General features: G+C 36.0%; 3 protein-coding genes across 3 annotated transcripts in view; all 3 read right to left on the reverse strand.

Moving 5' to 3' along the window:
• Positions 1-3026, reverse strand: part of LOC130542182 (ankyrin repeat domain-containing protein 26-like) — a 32941-nt gene extending 29915 nt beyond the window's left edge. The window contains exon 1 of the mRNA XM_057304724.1: positions 2898-3026. Within this exon, the coding sequence (XP_057160707.1) occupies positions 2898-2927 (30 nt within the window). The 5' untranslated portion in view covers positions 2928-3026. The remainder of the gene's footprint in view (positions 1-2897) is intronic.
• Positions 1-25424, reverse strand: part of LOC125281624 (ankyrin repeat domain-containing protein 26-like) — a 564334-nt gene that overhangs the window by 154744 nt on the left and 384166 nt on the right. The gene's annotated exons all lie outside the window — the stretch shown is intronic.
• LOC130542181 (ankyrin repeat domain-containing protein 26-like) overlaps positions 2979-25424 on the reverse strand; it is a 41913-nt gene continuing 19467 nt past the window's right edge. Inside the window, exons 8-15 of the mRNA XM_057304721.1 lie at positions 21909-21975; positions 18672-18729; positions 18387-18559; positions 14321-14447; positions 11625-11658; positions 6495-6561; positions 3183-3240; positions 2979-3070 (exon numbers count right to left, since the gene is read on the reverse strand). Of these exons, the coding sequence (XP_057160704.1) occupies positions 2994-3070; positions 3183-3240; positions 6495-6561; positions 11625-11658; positions 14321-14447; positions 18387-18559; positions 18672-18729; positions 21909-21975 (661 nt within the window). The 3' untranslated portion in view covers positions 2979-2993. The remainder of the gene's footprint in view (positions 3071-3182; positions 3241-6494; positions 6562-11624; positions 11659-14320; positions 14448-18386; positions 18560-18671; positions 18730-21908; positions 21976-25424) is intronic.

Raw genomic sequence — 25424 nt, forward strand, 5'->3', positions numbered from 1 at the left:
AGAGGTAGAGATGTGGTGATTGTTTTTTAAAAATTTATTTATTTATTTTTAGAGAGAGACAGTGTGCGCATGCAGGGGAAGGGGCAGAGGGAGAGGAAGAGAGAGAATCCTCAAGCAGACTCCCTACTGAGTATGGAGCCAGACATGGGGCTTGATATACCAGGACCCCGAGAACACGACCTGAGCCAGTCATGAGTCAGATGCTTAACCGGGTGAGCCACCCAGGTGCCCCTGGATATAGCAATTTCGGGGAAGTTTGGAGTCCAGGATTTTTCCTGCTTCAGTGTTTCGGTGGTGCCATACACTAGCATGGGGAAAACAAATGACAGAGCAGATTACAAAAAGTCAGGGAAGTGGGAAAGGTCATAAACGATGTTTTCAATCCGGGACATACCAAATTCGAAGCACCCAGGAGACTTAAGAAGAAAGTTATAGACAAATACATTTGAAGTAGGAAAAAAATGACATTGCTCAGGAAAATATAATTAATATAATTACACATATTTAAATATAAATATAACAAAATATAATTGATATAAGTAAATAATGTAAACCTACACAGAACTCTGAAATTTTCAGAACAAAAATAAAGGTAGGGGGAAAAAGCCATGGGATTCAATATTTCAATTATATACTTCACATTAGTTTCAAGGATAGAAAATACACTTTTATTAACATAGGCAAGTTAATGGGCACCTGGGTGGCTCAGTTGGTTAAGCATCTGACTCTGGATTTTGGCTCAGGTCATGATCTCGGGTTTGTGAGACTGAGCCCCACATCAGGCTCCATGCTCAGTGGGAAGTCGGCTTCTCTCCCTCTCTCTTCCTCTCCCTCTTACCCTCTCCCCCCACCACACACTCCCTCTCTCTCTCGCTCTGAAATAAATAAAACTTTAGGAAAAAAACATACGCAGGCAAGTATTCATCTCTGTAATGAACAGCATTTTAAAGATTAATAAAAAGATTTATTCGCAAAACACCGATTTAAGATTTTATAAGAATACTCCTTTTTAAAAATCAATCTTAAAAAGATTTAAATTGTGGAAGAGAAATACTTATGGGATCACAGCATTTTGAGGCATTTTTAAGTACTACTATGATTTATGAAAAAAGATAAATCCCATTTTAAAATTCACATAGTTTTCTTCTGTGAACTGTGACTAGCAAACTAATAGCTCTAATTTCCTATCTACGAATACAAGACGGTAGTTAAGGACTGGAGAAAGAACCTAGTACTAACAAATTAATAATCATGACCATCCAAGCTGAATGTTTTAAAGACTCCAGATACATGCATGATTATCAAGCAGGGCCCAATATTCACATGAGGAAAGAAGAAAGGGACCAAAAAAATCCAATCACCAGTATTTCTGAGTTTCAGATTCGAAAGAATTCGCACGTTAAATTTAACAACTACGTGCGTGCCTGGCTGGCTCAGTCGGAAGAGTGTGTGACTCTTGATCTCAGGGTTGTGAGTTCAAGCCCCGTGTTGGGTACAGAGATTACTCAAAATTTTTAAAACCTAAAAAAAACCCCAAGAATTAACAACTAGGAATACTAAAGTTTCCTGGGAATAATATAAAATGTATCCACTATTGGAGATACTTGAAAAAGTAAAAATCATCTTCCAGAAATAATTCTGTACACTCTGTTGGCAACCTTTCCTTCCTTATGACTCTACGATGACAAATAGTTCATATTAGAAAAAAACTTATAAATTGTGAGTTCATTCATTTGATGTCTTTGTATGTATCTATTATATGCAGATATAATTAAAAATAAATAAATCAGAATCCAGAAACAATTTTCTCCTTTAAGAGTGTTGCAGCTTAAAATTTATTTCATTTGCTGGATAAAGATTAAGAACCTCACTTACATAATCAGAAATTTCCGTTTTAATTAATGAAAAGACTACATAAAATGTTTACTTATTTCCTCTCTTTATTCTCAAAAAGATCTAAAACCTGCCAAGATTATACCACACAGTACGTTAAATTAGAAACCACAAGGAAGGGCACCTGGGTGGCTCAGTTGGTTAAGCGTCTGCCTTCAGCTCAGGTCATGATCCCAGGGTCCTGGGATCGAGTCCTGAATCAGGCTCCCTGCTCAGTGGGGTGTCGGCTTCTCCCTCTGCCCCTCCCCCTGCTTCTGTGTGCTCCAGCTCTCAATATCTCTCTCTCACTGTCTCGCACAAAATAAATAAATAAAATCTTCAAAGAAAAGAAAGAAAGGAAGGCAGAAAGGAACCAGAAGGAAGACAATGGCCAAAAATTCAAAATTCATAATAAATCTGATTAAGGTCTAACACAGATTTCACTTTGCATTATCTATAAACACAGATTTTGCTAAATTAAATATGAGATATCACACTTTATTAAAGTTAAAGGGATAAAATTTTCTTCCAGGCTTCATGAAAATCAGCTGTAAGTCATTCAGAAGAGTCTAAGCATTTGTATTACCTGACTTTGTTTTCTTAGTTTGCACTCAAAATAATCTCTACCCTATTTTATAATACAGACTATCTGCTCTCCCTTAGCCCCACTACTGCAATTGTGTTTTTGTAATACTCTCTCTCAACTCTTCAATCTTTACATTCATCTTGCCCTTCTTAAATGAATTCTTCCCCCCACCCCCTCCCTCATCTTCACCTCCATCTAGCTGTTCTTGCCAGTTGCTTTCTAATTCTTTACTTCCATACTGGCATACCTAAGAATTGTTCACTCCCACCAACCTTTATAAATCTCAATCCGGTACTTATCTCCCTGTTGTTATTACACTGTGTTCTCTTATGATCTTGAGGACTTCCATTTCTTCCTAAGATTCTTTTCATTATAAGGATCAAGAGGATGTAAGTGAAAAAAAACATCAGGGGAAAAAGTTTAAAACAAAACAACTTACCTTTGTAACACCAAGGCCTGCTAATGGCATGAGAGGCTTTTTCAGAGTTCTAGGTGATGGAATAGCAGGACAAAAAAGGTCATGCACTTTTGTATCTTAATCTTTATGATCAGAATTATCGTCCGTAAGTGAAAGATTATCGCCTACTGTCATAAGGCCAGGTTTTGTTTCCACTTAGTAAAAAACAAAATAAAGAGTACATGAAAATATCTGTAATTTTGAATTACTGAGTAACACAAGAATGAACAAACAGCAGTGAATAACACAAGTCTTCAAATAGCTTACAGTTCTTGATTTTCTCATAAGCAGCCATTAGCTTTATTAAGCTTGGTTTGGGGACATTCTAGAACAAAAATTAATAGTTTTAAGGATTGCAAGTATCACATTTGCTAAAATAATCATAATAGTCACTATTATCAAATGAGCACTGCTGCACAAAGAACACAGCTTTTGGAATCATTCAAATGTAGATTCAAGTCACAGTTCTGCCATTTACTAGCCTACATTTTCTCATGGGGTGAGGATTATGAGAGATTTAATAGCTAGTCCCAAAGTGTTACTTTCCTTACCCCTGATTATCATACAACTTCTTCCTGAACCATTTAAAACTAAAGCTAGCCTACAACCCAGCAACTGCACTACTAGGTATTTCTCCAAAGGATACAAACATAGTGATCTGAAGGGGCATCTGCACCCCAATGTTAACAGCAGCAAGTCCACAATAGCCAGACTATGGAAAGAGCCTAGATGTCCACTGGCAGATGAATGGATAAAGAAGATGTGGCATATACACACAAAGGAATATTACTCAACCATCAAAAAGAACGAACTCCTGCCATTTGCAATGACTTGAATGGAACTAGAGGGTATTCTGCTAAGCGAAAAAAGTCAGTCAGAGAAAGACAACTACCACAATTTCACTCATATGTGGAAGTTAAGAAACAAAACAGACGAACATAGGGGAAGGGAAGGAAAAAAAAAAAGATGAAAACAGGGAGGGAGGCAGACCCTAAGAGACTCTTAACTATAGGCAAGAAACAGGGTTGCTGGAGGGGAGGCAGAGTGGGGGGCAGGGAGTGGAATAAGGAGTGATGGGCATTAAGGAGGGTACTTGAATTAATGAGCACTGGGTGTTGTGTGCAACTAATGAATCACTGAATTCTACCTCTAAAACTAAGAATACAGTATATGTAAATTAAATTGAAATTTTAAATATTTTTAAATACATTCTTTACCAAAGTAACGTAAAACACAAATTTATTCCTAGGTAATGAAAGCATTATTGATAAAAACCCCAAACATTAAGAAATTTAGATTAATTATTTATACTTTAACATGTGTTTGCATAATTTATATTTGCACGAATATCTCTTGTAGGAGAAAATATTAAAATTTAGTTTTTAGTAATATCTTATTCAGGTAAGTTGGAATTACACTTTAAGTTGGTTTTGTTTGTCAAGATGCTAAAGACAAACGATTGTTTAAATCAGCTCCTTCCAGAAAAGAGGAAAAAACTAATAATAAACCTTGTAGGGCAATGATTCATGAATGAAAACCACACTCAGACAACACAAAGCCATAACCAAATATATTGACAATGGAGACAGAAAGAGAAGGACTGAAAGAACAGACTCTAAAGAAATGTTTCTTCAAGGAAAAATTAGGGTACGGATAAGTCATTAAAAAAAAAAAAGAGTTGGGGGAGAAGAAGCAAAAAGGAAAACAATAAGACATGACCAATCAATCAAGCACAAGCTTAAGACAAGGAAAAAAAGGAAAAATGTAAGTACAAAACGTATATGGAAAAAACACGTATTTTCCCGAATATGTGAGTATGATTATGGATATACAACAAACAGAAGTCTCTAAAATTTTTTCAATTCCATATTATAAATACATATTACATATAAATTATAAATATATATAAGACAGAGGCTCTTGTTCATAGTTTATCCCTAATAATACTGACTTTTCTCACTCTACAACTATTTCTTTATAATTACTGTAGTAAAGAATTTAATTTTTTCACTATAGGTTGTTCAATTTGTGGTCATCTATCACTATCTGAAAGCTATAAATTATTACCAGAGAGAGAAAAAATAGAAAAAGAAATGTTTCTAATACATCAACTTTGCACATGGAGAAAGAACTGGTAATGAGAATTCTAAGGAGAAATGGATTCCTTGAAAGGATATATCTAATGGGACATAGGTGGGGTTAAAGAAAATAGTTGGGCATTTTTATCTACAACTCTAAGCTCACAATTAGAGGATACTAAAAAATACACTGCAACCTTCCTTCTTATTTATTTCTTTGTTTCCTCAACATAATTCATTTGCGCTTATAAAGCCTAAACATGAAAATAGAATCTAAATTTGAGCCATATTTTTTAAAATTTATGTATTTAATTATGACAAATTATACACATTACAATACTTATAACATTCCATTATACAGAATTCCATCTGTCTGCTCATTTATTCACATTCAAAAAATATTAAATTGCCTCTTCCAAGCAAGACTTTATTCTAGGTGTTCCAAGAGATGCACAATTATGTTTCCTAACATCCAGCAGCATATAATGATGCAGGGGCTTTCAAATGAATATTTAAATAAACATAAAATGAGTGAGATTTTCAGTTTTAGAATCTGATACAAAGGCTACAAGTAGATATTTTTTAAACTATAATATAAAAGATTTCTGAAATTGGACATTTTACCATAAGGGTATGAAGAGCCTCTGCTTCTAGAGCTGATTATTATTTTAGGCAAAACATGTATTCTTCACATAGATAAAGAGTTTTAACTATACTCTCCATGGAACTAATTTGAAAGCACAGTGGAATGCCTTTGCAATATACATGTTGAGAAACAATTTAAATTTCTGAATTTAGACAATGTCGATTTATTTTAGTCTGAATGTAGAACAAAGAATAGAAACAGAGAAAAAATATCTTCTGTCATAACACTACAGGCTGCCAAAATAAAAAATGTCCAAGAAAAATATCTGCAATAAATAATTGGATCCACTAAAGATTTCATTTAGGCATTAGTACTATAAAATTCATGTTTTCTAGAGAAACAAAGAAAGAAAAAGGAAGGAAGGAAGGAAGGAAGGAAGGAAGGAAGGAAGGAAGGAAGGAAAAGAAAGAGTGCAAGAATAAGAGAAAGAAAGAAAGAAAGAGAGAGAGAGAGAGAAAGAATGAGAGAAAGAAAGAAAACAAGAAAGCAAGAAAGCAAGCAAGATGCAAAGAGAAAGACAGTCATGTTAAGATAATTTAAACCTCACAGTAAGAATCCTTATCCTTGACTAAATGTCATATTTCCACCATTATGCGAAAGCTTTTCCCAATATAATTTTCCTGTCATTATATATTTTCCAGCTCATTTTCTTCAACCTCCACCTTCACTATTTGCCAGAGTAAAAAAAAAAAAGATTTTTCAACTTGCCATAATTTTGTAAAATCGTTTGTTCTGACCAACTTTCCATTACAAACATAAAATGATGACAGGCAGGCCACTGCTAAATTTTAACAGTAATAATAGACAAAACTAAATTCAGAGCAGGAAAATTAATTTCACAAGAGAGTACTTTACCTTGATATTAAAGTCGTCATCATCTGATGTAGGCCATGAATCATCGCCACCGCAGCAAACAGAAAGACTTTAGAGCAAAAATATACAACAAACCAAGTTCATTAAAAAGAAAAATTGAGTGAAAGGTCAGCTATCTATTTATTGAAAGAAGTTTCTTGATATAATTAAAATTTGGCCTCTGTTTTTATTACTAAGTTTTTATTTTAATTCCAGTACCATTAACATGCAGTGCTATATTAGTTTCGTGTATACAATATAATGATTCGGCAATTCCAGACATCACCCAGGGCTCCTCATGACAAGGGCATTCCTTACCCCCTATCTCCTATTTCAGCCATTCCCCCACCCATCTCCCCTCTGGCAACCATCAATTTGTTCTCTATAGTTAAGAGGCTGTTTCTGGGTTTGTCTCTCTCTTTTTTTTCTTTGCTCATTTTTATTGTTCCTTAAATTCTACATGAGGGAAATCATACGGTTGATGTCTTTCTCTGACTTACTTCGCTTAGCTTAATACTCTCTATTTACATCCATTTCATTGTAAATGGCAAGATTTCATTCTTTTCTATGGCTGAATAATATTCCATATTGTATATATACCACTTCCTCTTTATCCATTCATCTGTCAATGGACACTTGGGCTGACTATTGCAAAAAATGCTGTAGTAAACATAGGGGTGCATGTATCCCTTTGAATTGGTGTTTTTGTATTTTTTGAATAAATACCCAGTAGTGCAATCACTGGATTGTAGGGTAGTTCTATTTTTAGCTTTTTGAGGAAACACCATACTTTTTCCCACAGTGGCTGTTGCATTCCCACCAACAGTCCAAGAGGGTTCCTTTTTCTCCGCCTCCTGGCCAACACTTGTGTCTTGTGTTTTTGATTTTAGCCATTCCGACGGGTGTGCGGTGGTATCTCGCTGCAGTTTTGATTTGCATTTCCCTGACGATGAGTGATGTTAAGCATGTTCTTATGTGCCTGTTGGCCATCTGTATGTTTTCTTTGGAAAAATGTATGCTCCTGTCTTCTGATCATTTTTAAACAGGGTTGCGTTTGGGTGTTGAGTTCTATCAGTACCTCGTATTTGTATACTAACCCTTTACCAGATATGTCATCTGCAAATATCTTCTCCCATTCTCTAGGTTGCCTTTTCCTTTTGTGTATTGATTCCGTCACTGTGCAAAACCTTTTGATCTTGATGTTGTCCCAACAGTTTATTTTTGCTTTTACTGCTCTTGCCTCAGGACATAGAACTAGCAAAAAAATGTTGCTACAGCCAATATCAGAGAGATTATTGCCCGTGTGCTCTTCAAGTATGTTATGATTTCAGGTGTCACATTTAAGTCTTAAACCCATTTCTGAGTTTATTTTTCTGTCCAGTTTCATTCTTTTGCATGTAGCTGTTCACTTTTCCCAACACCATTTGTTGAAGAGACTGCTTTTTCCCCATCGGATATGCTTTCCTGCTTCGTCAAGGATTAATTGACCATATTCTTATGGGTTTCATTCTGGATTTTCTGTTTTATTCCACTGATCTATATCTCTGTTTTTATGCCAGTACCATATTGTTTGGATTAGGATAGGTTTGTACTATCACTTGAAATCTACAAATGTGATACCTCCAATTTGTTTTTCTTTTTCAGTATTGCTTTGGATACTCGAAGTCTTCAGTGGTTCCATACAAATTTTAGGACTGTTTGTTCTAGTTCTGTGAGAAATGTCGTTGGTATTTCAATAGGCATTGCATTAAATCTGCAGATTACGTTGGGTACTGTAGACATTTTAACGATATGTTCTTCCCATCCATGAGCATAGAATGTCTTTCCACTTCTTTCATCTTCAGTTTCTGTCATCAATGTTTTATAGTTGCTAGAGTACAGGTCTTTCAAACTTTGGACTCTGGTTTTAAACAGTTTTCGTTCTCTGTTTTGTCTCCACCTCTCCAAAGACGTGAAACACCTAGTAAAGCCCCAGTCTTAGTTCCCATAAGTAAGAGTGACAAGCAAGGAATTCTCTGAAATGTTGGAAAGCTAATCGTGCAAAAGTTAACCACAATGAATTATCACCTTACACCTGTCAGAATGGTTAGAATCAAAAACACAAAAAACAAATATTGGCAAGGATGTAGAGAAAAAAGAACCCTTGTGCACTGGTGTTGGGGATAGAAACTGGTGCAGCCACTGTGAAAAACAGTATGGAGGTTCTTTGAAAAATTAAAAATAGAAATACCATATGATCCAGTAATTCCACTACTGGTTATTTAATACTTCCCCAAAGAAATGAACACACTAATTTGAAAAGATACATGCACCCCCATGTTTATTGCAGCATTCTTTACAACAGCCGTGATATGGAAACAACCCAAGTGTCCATCAACAGATGTACCTCTCTCTCTCTCTCTCTCTCTCTCTCTCTCTCACACACACACACACACACACACACACAAACACACAGAGGAATGTTACCTAGCCATAAAAAAGGAGGAGATCTTGCCATCTGCAACAATGTAGATGTACCTAGAGGATATTATGCTAAGTGAAATATGTCAGACAGAGATAGACAAATACTATATGATTTCACTTATATGTAGAATCTAGAAAGTAGAACAAATGAACAAACAAAAAACAGAAACAGACCCAGAAATACAGAGAATTCTGTATGGCCAGAAGGGAAGGGGGTGGCAGACAGACAACATGGGAGAAGGGGAATGGAAGGTTCAGGATTCCAGTTATAGTAAGTCACAGGGATACAAGTACAGCATAGGGTATACAGTCAATGGTACTGTAATAGCATTATGCAGTAACAGATAGTAGCTACACTTGTGCTAAGCATGGTGTAACATACAGAGTTGTTGAATCACTATGTTGAACACCTCAAACTAACACAACGCTGTGTATCAACTATGCTTCAATTTAAAAACATAAATAAATACACAAATTTATGTTATTAGTGTGAATACTCTTCCCAGAGAGATTAAAAGATTAAAAATTAGAAGGTCCAACTTCTTTCCTACACAGGTCCTGCCTTATATAAACTAGCAAGACCTTAAAAACCTTCATAGGCACTCAGATACCCAAGAAGAGAGACTGCTGTAAAAAATAAAGTCCAGGTAGCCATGCCTCTATTTCCCTAGACACTGCCTAATAGTTCCTTTCTGTGAGCTCCCACTCCTAGATCACTCTTCTGCAGGGCTCAGTCGTACTCTCCAACTTTTCAATCTCTAGACTATGAAAGCACAGGCTCCCAAAACAAGGATAAGCTCAAATGACCAACAGTAGGAGCCATTTGCTGCTCCTGGAGAACAAGCTACACGGAGTTTCAGTCATCCATGGAGTCATCTCAACATAGACAGGTTACCAACTACCCAAATGAAGCTCTGTTACAGATATGACACCCAGTCCCACCCCACCAAACCCTACATGTACATGGAAGGGCATCAAAGAATTAGGAAAAGAGGTGGATGGAGGAGACCACGACCTTGGGCCATACATCTAGATAGTTCAGGATCGCCATTCCCCCTATTACTCGAGAGGATTTAAGCCACTCTCTGTAAGTTGGAATGGAAGTAGATGGTATCACATTCCTATATTCTGTAAAAAGACTCTTTCCAGTGGCTCAAATGATTTTAATATCTCTCAACAGAAAACCTGAAGTGCGCTAGTTCGCTCAATTAAACAAAAACAAAAAAGCTGCTCAGGATTCTCTTGAACCCTCTATTTTAATATGCCTTTCTACACAACTCCCAATATCCTGTGTCCTTCATTCCTTTGTGTGTGTATCCTTCCTTCCTATAGGGCATCTTTAACTAACTTACCATAAAACCCAATATTCTGACATCTTTTCTAAAACTCTTATTCCTGTCCAACCCAACGTTGTTGTTCTTGAAACTCGGCCTCCCGTGCTAACTCCTTCCTAACCCACCTTCACTGTGTTTACTAGACCCACTCCCCATCTTTCTATTATTAAAACATTCACCCACTAGATGAGGAAAAAGGAAGAAACCTGAATTTAAATCTCACTCTTGTCACATATAATAGCCAAATAGGTCACTTTCATCTCTTTTGAGTTTCAAATTCTCTATTTAAACAACCATTTGGTAAGGATGTTAAACATAGGTTGCAGTACCTGACGGTATTTTGAATCATTCATCTCTAAGATTCCTTAAAATCCTGAAATTATGTGTTCTTGATGTTGTCTACAGAAAAACAGAGAATACGTAGCTGGCAGAAGTAGAAGAAATTAATGGAATACAAGAAGCACCAAGAGAAGCAGAGAAGAAAGTTTAAAAAAAAATCAAAAAAGATTATAGAAAAGTCATAGAGAAAAAGAAAAAAGTCTACAAAAAAAAAAAAAAAAGAAAGAAAAAGCTTCAAAGAACTAGTGAAGGGTACTAGCCTAAAGGGAAAACTAGACTGGGAAGTCAGTAAATAGAGAACCGTTTAGAAAGATCCTCTAAATAGATGATAAATTTAATTAACGTAACATGGTCTACACCTAGATTGCATATCCTTCACTTCTGGAAAAATCATTCATCTCAAGGAGAGCAGACATCACTACAGCTAAGAACTTGCGTGATTAGGTCTTGCTTATGTAAAAGCTATGTACTGTGGCTATAGGTTACTGAGATCCACCCCAAAATCTTTGATATGTAAAAAGAGACTAGTTACCACCGCACTAATTGCCTCTAGTTATCACTAGTTGTCAAATATACTAGGACAAACACTTGGACTAACCTGGTTTCTTAAGAAAACTCTAAATCTAAGTTAACACATGACTACATTTGACTTTCTGAGTTGATCTGACTAGGATCCGTATCTTAATCCCAGTGCTGCTGAGGAACAGAAGAATGGGTGTGGGAGTCACACAGGCTGACAGTCACATCATGGCTCTGCTACTCATTAACTATGGAATCATAGGTCAATTAATCAACCTCCCTGAACCACAGCTGACTAATTAATAAAAAATAGGCTATAATAGCACAGCTACTTTGTGAAGCTATTGTAATGACTACGAAAGTAATAAACATCCAGCACGTAATATAGTCTCTAGCCCAGAGTAGAACTCTCCACAAAGGCTTTTCTCTGCATTCCCTCAGTCAACACATAATTTTTAAAAATCCATAAAAATCCTACCTGCTTAATGTGTCTTCAGAACTCTCATCCACCGCTAAAGAAAAAACCAAAATACATTTTAAATCAACATTAGAAAAATACAGATTAAAAGTATAAGACTGATGATTTGTTAAAAAGTATATTTTTGGGACCAGACCTGGAAACCACACTGGAGGGAACATTAACTATACTATTGGTAGGCAGTTAATGCATTAAGAAATCTTACTTTCTCCTCTACGTTTACCAAATGCAAGAAAAGAATGGTATTTATCAAAATTTGGTACCTGCAAGTGAATGTTTATAATGACCATGATTGTAACCAAACCCTATGAGACTGTCAGAAAATGCTATCATCAGCAGAATCATTATCAGAGACTGACAAAGTCAAACTTAAATAGCATGATTCTTCTGGACTTCCACGACCAGGAGCAGTTTAAAGAGACTGTACTTATTTTGCTGTAACACAGCAGAACTTCTCCAGCACTTCAGCAGAGACTGTTAAGTTTACCATGAAACACCTCATCACAAAGTTTGGTCTGTAGCCACGGTACTTTGCAGCATGGCAAAACACAGCAAACAGACTCTCTCGCGCCTTATTTCCAATTGCAAGGTAAGTATGAAAGTTAGTGATTTTAGTGCATCTGGTTTAATAAAGTATAACCTCTTGAGACTACCTACTTTCATTGCTAGAGAGTCTATCTGGACTCACCTCTTAGACGAGGATGGTACCAATGGTTAGTGCTAGGTAGTAGTACATGATGTCATTGTTCTCAACCCTCCCCATTATGTGACAAATGTCTACAGAAATCACACTTTCTCAGTCCATAAGGCACATGTCATCAGATCCTACACTGATGAACAAACAAAATAAAGGACAAAGGCTATCTTGAATCGGTACATTCAATTACCTTGGAATTTTAATGTTTTAAACATCCAAGAAGATACCTACTGTATGACTGCAACTCTTTCACATTCTGGAAAAACTAAAACTTTTTTAAGTTAGGAATAAAGGGTTGCGGCAAAAGGAGGGATGAATAGGCACAGCCCGGAGGACTTTTGAGGCAGTGGAACTCTTCTATGTGACACCACATGGGTGCATTGGGTGTACAACACCAAGACTGAGCCCTAATGTAAACTATGGACTTTGGGGGACAAAGATGACTTAATGTTAATGTAACAATGTACCACTGTGGTATAGGATGATGCTCCTGAAATCAGTACCATGTTATATCACCATATTACTTGCTATTGAAAGAAAATCTGAATACAAAGTAAGTCAGGGCTATAATTCCTCTGCAGGAAAGGTTCCATACAGCAGGCCATAGACAGCCACCGTTAGATCCCACCTGAACGGCTGGCCCTTGGTTGGTATCTGGGAGCTTGGATGTGGGGAGAGTTCCCACTATTCCATAACTGCTAAGAGTGGCTGTGCCTAAGTCTTGGTACCAACCAGGTGATTTATCCTGTATACTTGATTTCCTTCTGTGAACCTGGAATTTTGGTATATGCTAGGGGAAAGATGCCTACCTGACTGTCATTTAAAGAAAACTTCATTTAGTCTCTCTAAGATTCCTCTATTGGCAGACAACGTTTCACATGTGTCATCATAATGTGATGCTGGAGGAATGAAGCACATCCATACGCATAGAAACCTGCACTTGGCTTCCTCTAGACATCACTCCATGCCCCTTTGCTCTGTGCTGATTTTGTTTTGTATCCTTCCACTGTAATAAACCACAGGCATGAGTACAACTATGCTGAGACCTGTGAGGTCTTCTAGTGAATAACCACATCTGGGTGTCGTTTTGGGAGCCTCTAATACAACTGCATTATGTGGAATCTTTATGATGTGGGTTGATGTTTTGTACATGATTACAGTCAGTAGGTCATGTCACAGAACACCTTTCCTTCAATCTGTTTTTCTTAGTATTTGCCTAGGAGATTTCTGTAATTCTATATCCATTTGAATAAAGGATGAAATAATGATGTCAGAAAATAATATGATACAAGCAACAATCCTATTTTAATCAGAAAAAAAGAGAATCCTGATAATTATCAATATATTCTATAGTAAAAAGTTCCTGCAAAAAAAATGAAAAGATCACATAAATTTTCCCAACTAAATAGGGCTTAATTCATTTTTATGGTAGTTATGAATCAATAAGGTAACTGGGATAATTATAGAAAGATATATAACTACTGATTACACTACTGATTATAGTTTCTTTGTTTCCATTCTTTTTCTTAATTTCTTATAAAATTAAAAACATAATTCACCTGTTAAAGGCAGTAGTGAACAAACTAGTCAAAAAGTCAAAAATACTTCATCCAAAATATAGGATGAGTTATCCACTCCACCCTGAAAATAGTGGATCTGATCATTAAAGACCAATAGGACTCATTTGGGAGAAAACAAAGTGAGTTATCTTATATACATAGATGGTTAAAAACGTGGTAATCTAATTGGCCACATATACAAGCCTATCCCCATTCATGAATATTTCAATAAAATAAAAGTAATAGCAGTAAAGATTTTCAGGGAGTTGAAGTATTTTCAAGAAGAAAAAGTTGGTAGTCATCGGGATACTTATAAGGAAAGACAGCAAAAGAAAAATACCTTAATGAAATGGAAAACATATCCAGATCTACAGACTTACCGATTGTGATGTACCAGCACTTAAGCATAGAAAAAGATTCATAGATGTTCACTCACTTACCATCTCCATTATTTTTGGATGCTCTATCAGCAGAAGTCAAGCTGTCATTAACTGTTTGCTCTCGTGGAGCACTTTCCATATCAATCCCATTGTCCTTTTCCCCAATTGCTGATAGCACCTCTCCTTCCTATAAAAACAACACAAAACAAAACCCACCTTCAGAAAACATCACATTAATTCAATTGCTCGCTCACTCACTTACTCAAGAAAGACAAATACATACCGTCTCCGTCAAGTCATAGGCACTATCCTGGGACAAGTTGGAAATAGAAAGAAAAGACAGAGACTACCCTATATGCTAGTAGGGCCAGAGATGGACGAAAACAGATAAGAACACAGAGTATCATTTACTAGTTCTACAGGTGAGGTGAATGAAGCACAGCGAAGGCACAAAAGAGAAAACAGTTGTATGTGGGAAGCTCAGGAAGTGCTGCAAAGATAGGGCTGTATCTTGAAAGACAGACAAAGTGCACAAGGAGGGTGTGAGGGGCCTTCCAGAAAAGGTAGGAGGAGCTTAAGGATGAACTATGAAATAACACAGGAAGTGACGATAGCTAGAGAATGTGGCAAAACTGGAACACACTTTTTGGGAATGGGATACAGACATGTAATTGGAAAATCAGGACTGAACCAAAGAAGGCAAGTGTCATGCTAGAATATGAACTTTCTCCTTCATGTCATGGGTATCCACCAAATAAGCAGAGATGTTACATTGTCACAAACGTACTTAAAAAGGTCCCTCTGACAGCAATGTAAAGATGAACATAAAGGAACCAAAACCAGAAGAGTATTTCAAAATTATAGGTGAGGGGGTGAATTATGGTAATAAGATATGAAAAATGGTAAGCAGGGACAAAATTCTGAATGTGGTAAATGACTGAATGTGCTAAATTTTTTTTTGTTTTTTAACTTATTTCTTTTTTAAATTTTTGTTGATTGATTGATTGATTGATTGGTCAGGGAAAGAGACAGAGAGCACAAGTAGGAGGAGTGGCAGGCAGAGAGAGAAGCAGGCTCCCCACTGAGCAAAGAGCCCAACGCAATTCTGGATACCAGGATCCTGGGATCATGACCTGAGCTGAAGGCAGACACTTAACCCACTGAGCCAGCCAGGTGTCGCTTTTCTAATTTAAATTCAATTAATTAACAAATAATGTATTACTGGTTTCAGAGGTAGAGATGTGGTGATTGTTTTTTAAAATTTTATTTATTTATTTTTAGAGAGAGACAGTGTGCGCATGCAGGGGAAGGGGCAGAGGGAGAGGAAGAGAGAGAATCCTCAAGCAGACTCCCTACTGAGTATGGAGCCAGACATGGGGCTTGATATACCAGGACCCCGAGAACACGACCTGAGCCAAGTCAAGAGTCAGATGCTTAACCAAGTGAGCCACCCAGGTGCCCCTGGATATAGCAATTTCGGGGAAGTTTGGAGTCCAGGATTTTTCCTGCTTCAGTGTTTCGTTGGTGCCATACACTAGCATGGGGAAAACAAATGACAGCAGATTACAAAATTCAGGGAAGTGGAAAGGGTCAGAAACGATGTTTTTAATCTGGGACATACCAAATTTGAAGCACCCAGGAGACTTAAGAAGAAAGTTATAGACAAATACATTTGAAGTTGGAAAAAAAATGACATCGCTCAGGAAAATTGAATTAATATAATTATACATATTTAAATATAAATATAACAAAATATAATTGATATAATTAAATAATGTAAACCTACAGGGAATTCTGAAATTTTCAGAACAAAAATAAAGGTAGGGGGAAAAAGCCATGGGATTCAATATTTTGATTATATACTTCACATTAGTTTCAAGGATAGAAAATACACTTTTATTAACATAGGCAAGTTAATGGGCACCTGGGTGGCTCAGTTGGTTAAGCATCTGACTCTGGATTTTGGCTCAGGTTATGACCTCGGGTTTGAGAAACTAAGCCCCACATCAGGCTCCATATTCAGTGGGGAGTTGGCTTCTCTCCCTCTCTCTTCCTCTCCCTCTTACCCTCTCCCCCCACCACACACTCCCTCTCTCTCTCGCTCTGAAATAAATAAAACTTTAGGAAAAAAACATACGCAGGCAAGTATTCATCTCTGTAATGAACAGCATTTTAAAGATTAATAAAAAGATTTAATCGCAAAACACCAATTTAAGATTTTATGAGAATACTCCATTTTAAAAATCAATCTTAAAAGATTTAAATTGTGGAAGAGAAATACTTATGGGATCACAGCATTTTGAGGCATTTTTAAGTACTACTATGATTTATGAAAAAAAAGATAAAACCCCATTTTAAAATTCACATGGTTTTCTTATATGAACTGTGACTAGCAAACTAATAGCTCTAATTTCCTATCTACGAATACAAGACGGTAGTTAAGGACTGGAGAAAGAACCTAGTACTAACAAATTAATAATCATGACCATCCAAGCTGAATGTTTTAAAGACTCCAAATACATGTATGATTATCAAGCAGGGCCCAATATTCACATGAGGAAAGAAGAAAGGGACCAAAAAAATCCAATCACCAGTATTTCTGAGTTTCAGATTCGAAAGAATTCGCACGTTAAATTTAACAACTATGTGCGTGCCTGGCTGGCTCAGTCGGAAGGGTGTGTGACTCTTGATCTCAGGGTTGTGAGTTCAAGCCCCGTGTTGGGTACAGAGATTACTCATAATTTTTAAAACCTAAAAAACCCCCAAGAATTAACAACTAGGAATACTAAAGTTTCCTGGGAATAATATAAAATGTATCCACTATTGGAGATACTTGAAAAAGTAAAAATCATCTTCCAGAAATAATTCTGTACACTCTGTTGGCAACCTTTCCTTCCTTATGACTCTACGATGACAAATAGTTCATATTAGAAAAAAACTTATAAATTGTGAGTTCATTCATTCGATGTCTTTGTATGTATCTATTATATGCAGATATAATTAAAAATAAATAAATCAGAATCCAGAAACAATTTTCTCCTTTAAGAGTGTTGCAGCTTAAAATTTATTTCATTTACTGGATAAAGATTAAGAACCTCACTTACATAATCAGAAATTTCCGTTTTAATTAATGAAAAGACTACATAAAATGTTTACTTATTTCCTCTCTTTATTCTCAAAAAGATCTAAAACCTGCCAAGATTATACCACACAGTACGTTAAATTAGAAACCACAAGGAAGGGCACCTGGGTGGCTCAGTTGGTTAAGCGTCTGCCTTCAGCTCAGGTCATGATCCCAGGGTCCTGGGATCGAGTCCTGAATCAGGCTCCCTGCTCAGTGGGGTGTCTGCTTCTCCCTCTGCCCCTCCCCCTGCTTCTGTGTGCTCCAGCTCTCAATATCTCTCTCTCACTCTCTCGCAAAAATAAATAAATAAAATCTTCAAAAAAAAGAAAGAAAGGAAGGCAGAAAGGAACCAGAAGGAAGACAATGGCCAAAAATTCAAAATTCATAATAAATCTGATTAAGGTCTAACACAGATTTCACTTTGCATTATCTATAAACACAGATTTTGCTAAATTAAATATGAGATATCACACTTTATTAAAGTTAAAAGGATAAAATTTTCTTCCAGGCTTCATGAAAATCAGCTGTAAGTCATTCAGAAGAGTCTAAGCATTTGTATTACCTGACTTTGTTTTCTTAGTTTGCACTCAAAATAATCTCTACCCTACTTTATAATACAGACTATCTGCTCTCCCTTAGCCCCACTACTGCAATTGTGTTTTTGTAATACTCTCTCTCAACTCTTCAATCTTTACATTCATCTTGCCCTTCTTAAATGAATTCTTCCCCCCACCCCCCCCCCTCATCTTCACCTCCATCTAGCTGTTCTTGCCAGTTGCTTTCTAATTCTTTACTTCCATACTGGCATTCCTAAGAATTGTTCACTCCCACCAACCTTTATAAATCTCAATCCGGTACTTATCTCCCTGTTGTTATTACACTGTGTTCTCTTATGATCTTGAGGACTTCCATTTCTTCCTAAGATTCTTTTCATTATAAGGATCAAGAGGATGTAAGTGAAAAAAAACATCAGGGGAAAAAGTTTAAAACAAAACAACTTACCTTTGTAACAGGAAGGCCTGCTAACGGCATGAGAGGCTTTTTCAGAGTTCTAGGTGATGGAATAGCAGGACAAAAAAGGTCATGCACTTTTGTATCTTCATCTTTATGATCAGAATTATCGTCCGTAAGTGAAAGATTATCGCCTACTGTCATAAGGCCAGGTTTTGTTTCCACTTAGTAAAAAACAAAATAAAGAGTACATGAAAATATCTGTAATTTTGAATTACTGAGTAACACAAGAATGGACAAACAGCAGTGAATAACACAAGTCTTCAAATAGCTTACAGTTCTTGAATTTCTCACAAGCAGCCATTAGGTTTCTTAAGCTTGGTTTGGGGACATTCTAGAACAAAAATTAATAGTTTTAAGGATTGCAAGTATCACATTTGGTAAAATAATCATAATAGTCACTATTATCAAATGAGCACCGCTACACAAAGAACACAGCTTTTGGAATCATTCAAATGTAGATTCAAGTCACAGTTCTGCCATTTACTAGCCTACATTTTCTCATGGGGTGAGGATTATGAGAGATTTAATAGCTAGTCCCAAAGTGTTACTTTCCTTACCCCTGATTATCATACAACTTCTTCCTGAACCATTTAAAACTAAAGCTAGCCTACAACCCAGCAACTGCACTACTAGGTATTTCTCCAAAGGATACAAACATAGTGATCTGAAGGGGCATCTGCACCCCAGTGTTAACAGCAGCAAGTCCACAAGTAGCCAAACTATGGAAAGAGCCTAGATGTCCACCGGCAGATGAATGGATAAAGAAGATGTGGCATATACACACAATGGAATATTACTCAGCCATCAAAAAGAACGAACTCCTGCCATTTGCAATGACTTGAATGGAACTAGAGGGTATTCTGCTAAGCGAAAAAAGTCAGTCAGAGAAAGACAACTACCACGATTTCACTCATATGTGGAAGTTAAGAAACAAAACAGACGAGCATAGGGGAAGGGAAGGAAAAAAAAAGATGAAAACAGGGAGGGAGGCAGACCCTAAGAGACTCTTAACTATAGGCAAGAAACAGGGTTGCTGGAGGGGAGGCAGAGTGGGGGGCAGGGAGTGGAATAAGGAGTGATGGGCATTAAGGAGGGTACTTGAATTAATGAGCACTGGGTGTTGTGTGCAACTAATGAATCACTGAATTCTACCTCTAAAACTAAGAATACAGTATATGTAAATTAAATTGAAATTTTAAATATTTTTAAATACTTTCTTTACCAAAGTAACCTAAAACACAACTTTGTTCCTAGGTAATTGAAAGCATTATTGATAAAAACCCCAAACATTAAGAAATTTAGATTAATTATTTATACTTTAACATGTGTTTGCATGATTTATACTTGCACGAATATCTCTTGTAGGAGAAAATATTAACATTTAGTTTTTAGTAGTATCTTATTCAGGTAAGTTGGAATTACACTTTAAGTTGGTTTTGTTTGTCAAAATGCTAAAGACAAATGATTGTTTAAATCAGTTCCTTCCAGAAAAGAGGAAAAAACTAATAATAAACCTTGTAGGGCAATGATTCATGAATGAAAACCACACTCAGACAACACAAAGCTATAACCAAATATTTGACGATGGAGACAGAAAGAGAAGGACTGAAAGAACAGACTCTAAAGACATGTTTCTGCAAGGAAAAACTGGGTAGGGATAAGTCATTAAAAGAAAAAAGAGTTGGGGGGAGTGAAGAAAAAGGAAAATAATAAGACATGACCAATCAATCAAGCACAAGCTTAAGACAAGGAAAAAAAGGAATAATGTAAGTACAAAAAGGTATATGGAAAATATATGTATTTTCCGGAATATGTAAGTATGATTATGGATATACAACAAACAGAAGTCTCTAAAATTTTTTCAATTCCATATTATAAATATATATTGCATTAAATTATAAATATATATAAGACAGAGGCTCTTGTTCATAGTTTATCCCTAATAATACTGACTTTTCTCACTCTACAACTATTTCTTTATAATTACTGTAGTAAAGAATTTAATTTTTTCACTATAGGTTGTTCAATTTGAGGTCATCTATCACTATCTGAAAGCTATAAATTATTACCAGAGAGAGAAAAAATAGAAAAAGAAATGTTTCTAATACATCAACTTTGCACATGGAGAAAGAACTGGTAATGAGAATTCTAAGGAGAAATGGATTCCTTGAAAGGATATATCTAATGGGACATAGGTGGGGTTAAAGAAAATAGTTGGGCATTTTCATCTACAACTCTAAGCTCACAATTAGAGGATACTAAACAATACATTGTAACCTTCCTTCTTATTTATTTCTTTGTTTCCTCAACATAATTCATTTGTGCTTATAAAGCCTAAACATGAAAATAGAATCTAAATTTGAGCCATATTTTTTAAAATTTATGTATTTAATTATGACAAATTATACACATTACATTACTTATAACATTCCATTATACAGAATTCCATCTGTCTGCTCATTTATTCACATTCAAAAAATATTAAATTGCCTCTTCCAAGCAAGACTTTATTCTAGGTGTTCCAAGAGATGCACAATTATGTTTCCTAACATCCAGCAGCATATAATGATGCAGGGGCTTTCAAATGAATATTTAAATAAACATAAAATGAGTGAGATTTTCAGTTTTAGAATCTGATACAAAGGCTACAAGTAGATATTTTTAAAAACTATAATATAAAAGATTTCTGAAATTGGACATTTTACCATAAGGGTATGAAGAGCCTCTGCTTCTAGAGCTGATGATTATTTAAGGCAAAACATGTATCCTTCACTTAGATAAAGAGTTTTAACTATACTCTCCTTGGAATCATTTTGAAAGCACAGTGGAATGCCTTCGCAATATACATGTTGAGAAACAATTTAAATTTCTGAATTTCCACAATTTCTAATATAATTTTAATCTGAATGTAGAACAAAGGATAGAAACAGAGAAAAAAAATCTTCTGTCATAACACTACAGGCTGCCAAAATAAAAAATGTCCAAGAAAAAATATCTGCAATAAATAATTGGATCCACTAAAGATTTCATTTAGGCATTAGTATTATAAAATTCATATTTTCTAGAGAAAGAAAGAAAGAAAGAAAGAAAGAAAGAAAGAAAGAAAGAGGAAGGAAGAGAAAGAAAGAATAAGAGAAAGCAAGCAGCAAGCAAGCAAGAAAGATGCAAAGAGAAAGACAGTCATGATAAGATAATTTAAAATTCACAGTAAGAATCCTGAGCCTTGACCAAATGTCATATTTCCACCATTATGTGAAAGCTTTTCCCAATATAATTTTCCTGTCATTATATATTTTCCAGCTCATTTTCTTCAACCTCCACCTTCACTATTTGCCAGAGTAAAAAAAAAGATTTTTCAACTTGTCATATTTCCGTAAAATGGTTTGTTCTGACCAAATTTCCATTACAAACATAAAATGATGACAGGCAGGCCACTGGTAATTTTTAACAGTAAATAATAGACAAAACTAAATTCAGAGCAGGAAAATTAATTTCACAAGAGTACTTTACCTTGATATTAACGTTGCCATCAACTGATGTAGGCCGTGCATTCTCGTCACCACGGTAAATAGAAAGCCTTTAGACAAAAATATACAACAAACCAAGTTCATTAAAAAGAAAAATTGAGTGAAAGGTCAGCTATCTATTTATTGAAAGAAGTTTCTTAATATAATTAAAATTTGGCCTCTGTTTTTATTACTTAGTTTTTATTTTAATTCCAGTAGCATTAACATGCAGTGCTATATTAGTTTCGTGTATACGATATAATGATTCGGCAATTCCATACATCACCCAGGGCTCCTCATGACAAGGGCATTCCTTACCCCCTATCTCCTATTTCAGCCATTCCCCCACCCATCTCCCCTCTGGCAACCATCAATTTGTTCTCTATAGTTAAGAGGCTGTTTCTGGGTTTGTCTCTCTCTTTTTTTTCTTTGCTCATTTTTATTGTTCCTTAAATTCTACATGAGTGAAATCATATGGTTGATGTCTTTCTCTGACTTACTTCGCTTAGCATAATACTCTCTACTTCCATCCATTTCACTGTAAATGGCAAGATTTCATTCTTTTCTATTCCATTGTGTATATATACCACTTCCTCTTTATCCATTCATCTGTCAATGGACACTTGGGCTGACTATTGCAAATAATGCTGTAGTAAACATAGGGGTGCATGTATCCTTTTGAATTGGTGTTTCTGTATTTTTTGGATAAATACCCAGTAGTACAATCACTGGATTGTAGGGTAGTTCTATTTTTAGCTTTTTGAGGAAACGCCATACTTTTTCCCACAGTGGCTGTACCAGTTTGCATTCCCACCAACAGTCCAAGAGAGTTCCTTTTTCTCCATCTTCCGACCAACACTTGTATCTTGTGTTTTTGATTTTAGCCATTCTGATGGGTGTGCAGTGGTATCTTGTTGCAGTTTTGATTTGCATTTCCCTGACGATGAGTGATGTTAAGCATCTTCTTCTGTGCCTGTTGGCCATCTGTATGTTTTCTTTGGAAAAATGTCTGGTCCTGTCTTCTGATCATTTTAAACAGGGTTGCGTTTGGGTGTTGAGTTCTATCAGTACTTCATATTTGTATACTAACCCTTTACCAGATATGTCATCTACAAATATCTTCTCCCATTCTGTAGTTTGCCTTTCGTTTTGTGTATTGATTCCGTCTGTGCAAAACCTTTTGATCTTGATGTCGTCCCAACAGTTTATTTTTGCTTTTACTGCTCTCGCCTTAGGACATAGAACTAGAAAAAAAATGTTGCTACAGCCAATATCAGAGAGATTATTGCCTGTGCGCTCTTCAAGTATGTTATGATTTCAGGTGTCACATTTAGGTCTTAAACCCATTTCTGAGTTTATTTTTCTGTCCAGTTTCATTCTTTTGCATGTAGCTGTTCACTTTTCCCAACACCATTTGTTGAAGAGACTGCTTTTTCCCTATTGGATATTCTTTCCTGCTTCGTCAAGGATTAATTGACCATATCTTATGGGTTTCATGCTGGATTTTCTGTTTTATTCCACTGATCTATATCTCTGTTTTTATGCCAGTACCATACTGTTTGGATTAGGATAGGTTTGTACTATCACTTGAAAACTGCAATTGTGATACCTCCAATTTGTTTTTCTTTTTCAATACTGCTTTGGCTATTCGAGGTCTTCAGTGGTTCCATACAAATTTTAGGACTGTTTGTTCTAGTTCTGTGAGAAATGTCGTTGGTATTTCAATAGGCATTGCATTAAATCTGCAGATTGCGCTGGGTACTGTAGACATTTTAACGATATATGTTCTTCCCATCCATGAGCATAGAATGCCTTTCCTATTCTTTGTGTCATCTTCAATTTCAGTAATCAATGTTTTATACTTGCTAGAGTACAGGTCTTTCAAAATTTGGCCTCTGGTTTTAAATGGTTTTCATTCTCTGTTTTTCCTCCACCTCTCCGAAGACGTGAAACACCTAGTAAAGACCCCGTCTTAGTTCCCATAAGTAAGAGCAACTAGCAAGGAATTCTCTGAAATGTTGGAAAGTTAATCGTACAAAAGTTAACCACAATGAATTATCACCTTACACCTGTCACAATGGTTAGAATCAAAAACACAAAAAACAAGTATTGGCCAGGATGTGGAGAAAAAGGAATCCTTGTGCACTGGTGTTGGGGATAGAAACTGGCGCAGCCACTGTGGAAAACAGTGCGGAGGTTCTTTGAAAAATTAAAAATAGAAATATGATATGATTCAGTAATTCCACTACTGGTTATTTAATACTTCCCCAAAGACACGAACACACTAATTTGAAAAGATACATGCACCCCCACGTTTACTGCAGCATTATTTACAACAGCCAAGATATGGAAAAAACCCAAGTGTCCATCAACAGATGTACATCTCTCTCTCTCTCCCTCTCTCTCTCTCTCTCTCACACACACACACACACACACACACATACACAGCAAAAAAGCAAAAAAAAAGGAGGAGATCTTGCCATCTGCAACAATGTAGATGTACCTAGAGGATATTATGCTAAGTGAAATATGTCAGACAGAGATAGACAAATACTATATGATTTCACTTATATGTAGAATCTAGAAAGTAGAACAAATGAACAAACAAAAAACAGAAACAGACCCAGAAATACAGAGAATTCTGTGTGGCCAGAAGGGAAGGGGGTGGCAGACAGACAACATGGGAGAAGGGGAATGGGAGATTCAGGATTCCAGTTATAGTAAGTCACAGGGATACAAGTACAGCATAGAGTATACAGTCAATGGTACTGTAATAGCGTTACGCAGTAACAGATAGTAGCTACACTTGTGCTAAGCATGGTGTAACATACAGAGTTGTTGAATCACTATGCTGTACACCTGAAACTAACACAACGCCGTGTATCAACTATGCTTCAATTTAAAAAAATAAATAAATACACAAATTTATGTTATTAGTGTGAATACTCTTCCCAGAGAGATTAAAAGATTAAAAATTAGAAGGTCCAACTTCTTTCCTACACAGGTCCTGCCTTATATAAACTAGCAAGACCTTAAAAACCTTCATAGGCACTCAGATACCCAAGAAGAGAGACTGCTATAAAAAATAAAGTCCAGGTAATCGTGCCTCTATTTCCCTAGACACTGCCTAATAGTTTCTTTCTGTGAGCTCCTGAATTTAAGAAACCTGAATTTAAATCTCACACTTATCACTGATCATAGCCAAATAGGTCACTTTAATCTCTTTTGAGTTTCAAATTCTCCATTTAAACAAGCACTTGGTGAGGATGTTAAACATAGGTTGCAGTACCCGAGGGTATTTTGATTCATTCAGCTCTAAGATTCCTTAAAATCCTGAAATTACGTGCTCTTGATGTTGTCTATTGAAAAACAGAGAATACGTAGCTGGCAGAAATAGAAAAAATTAATGCAATAAAAGAAGCACCAAGAAAAGCAGAGAAGAAAGTAAAAAAAAAAACAATCAAGAAAAGATTATAGAAAAGTCATGGAGAAAAGGAAAAAAGTCTACAAGAAAACGACA

The sequence above is a fragment of the Ursus arctos genome, unplaced genomic scaffold (assembly GCF_023065955.2).
Source record: "Ursus arctos isolate Adak ecotype North America unplaced genomic scaffold, UrsArc2.0 scaffold_30, whole genome shotgun sequence".
Taxonomy (NCBI): Eukaryota; Metazoa; Chordata; class Mammalia; order Carnivora; family Ursidae; genus Ursus; species Ursus arctos.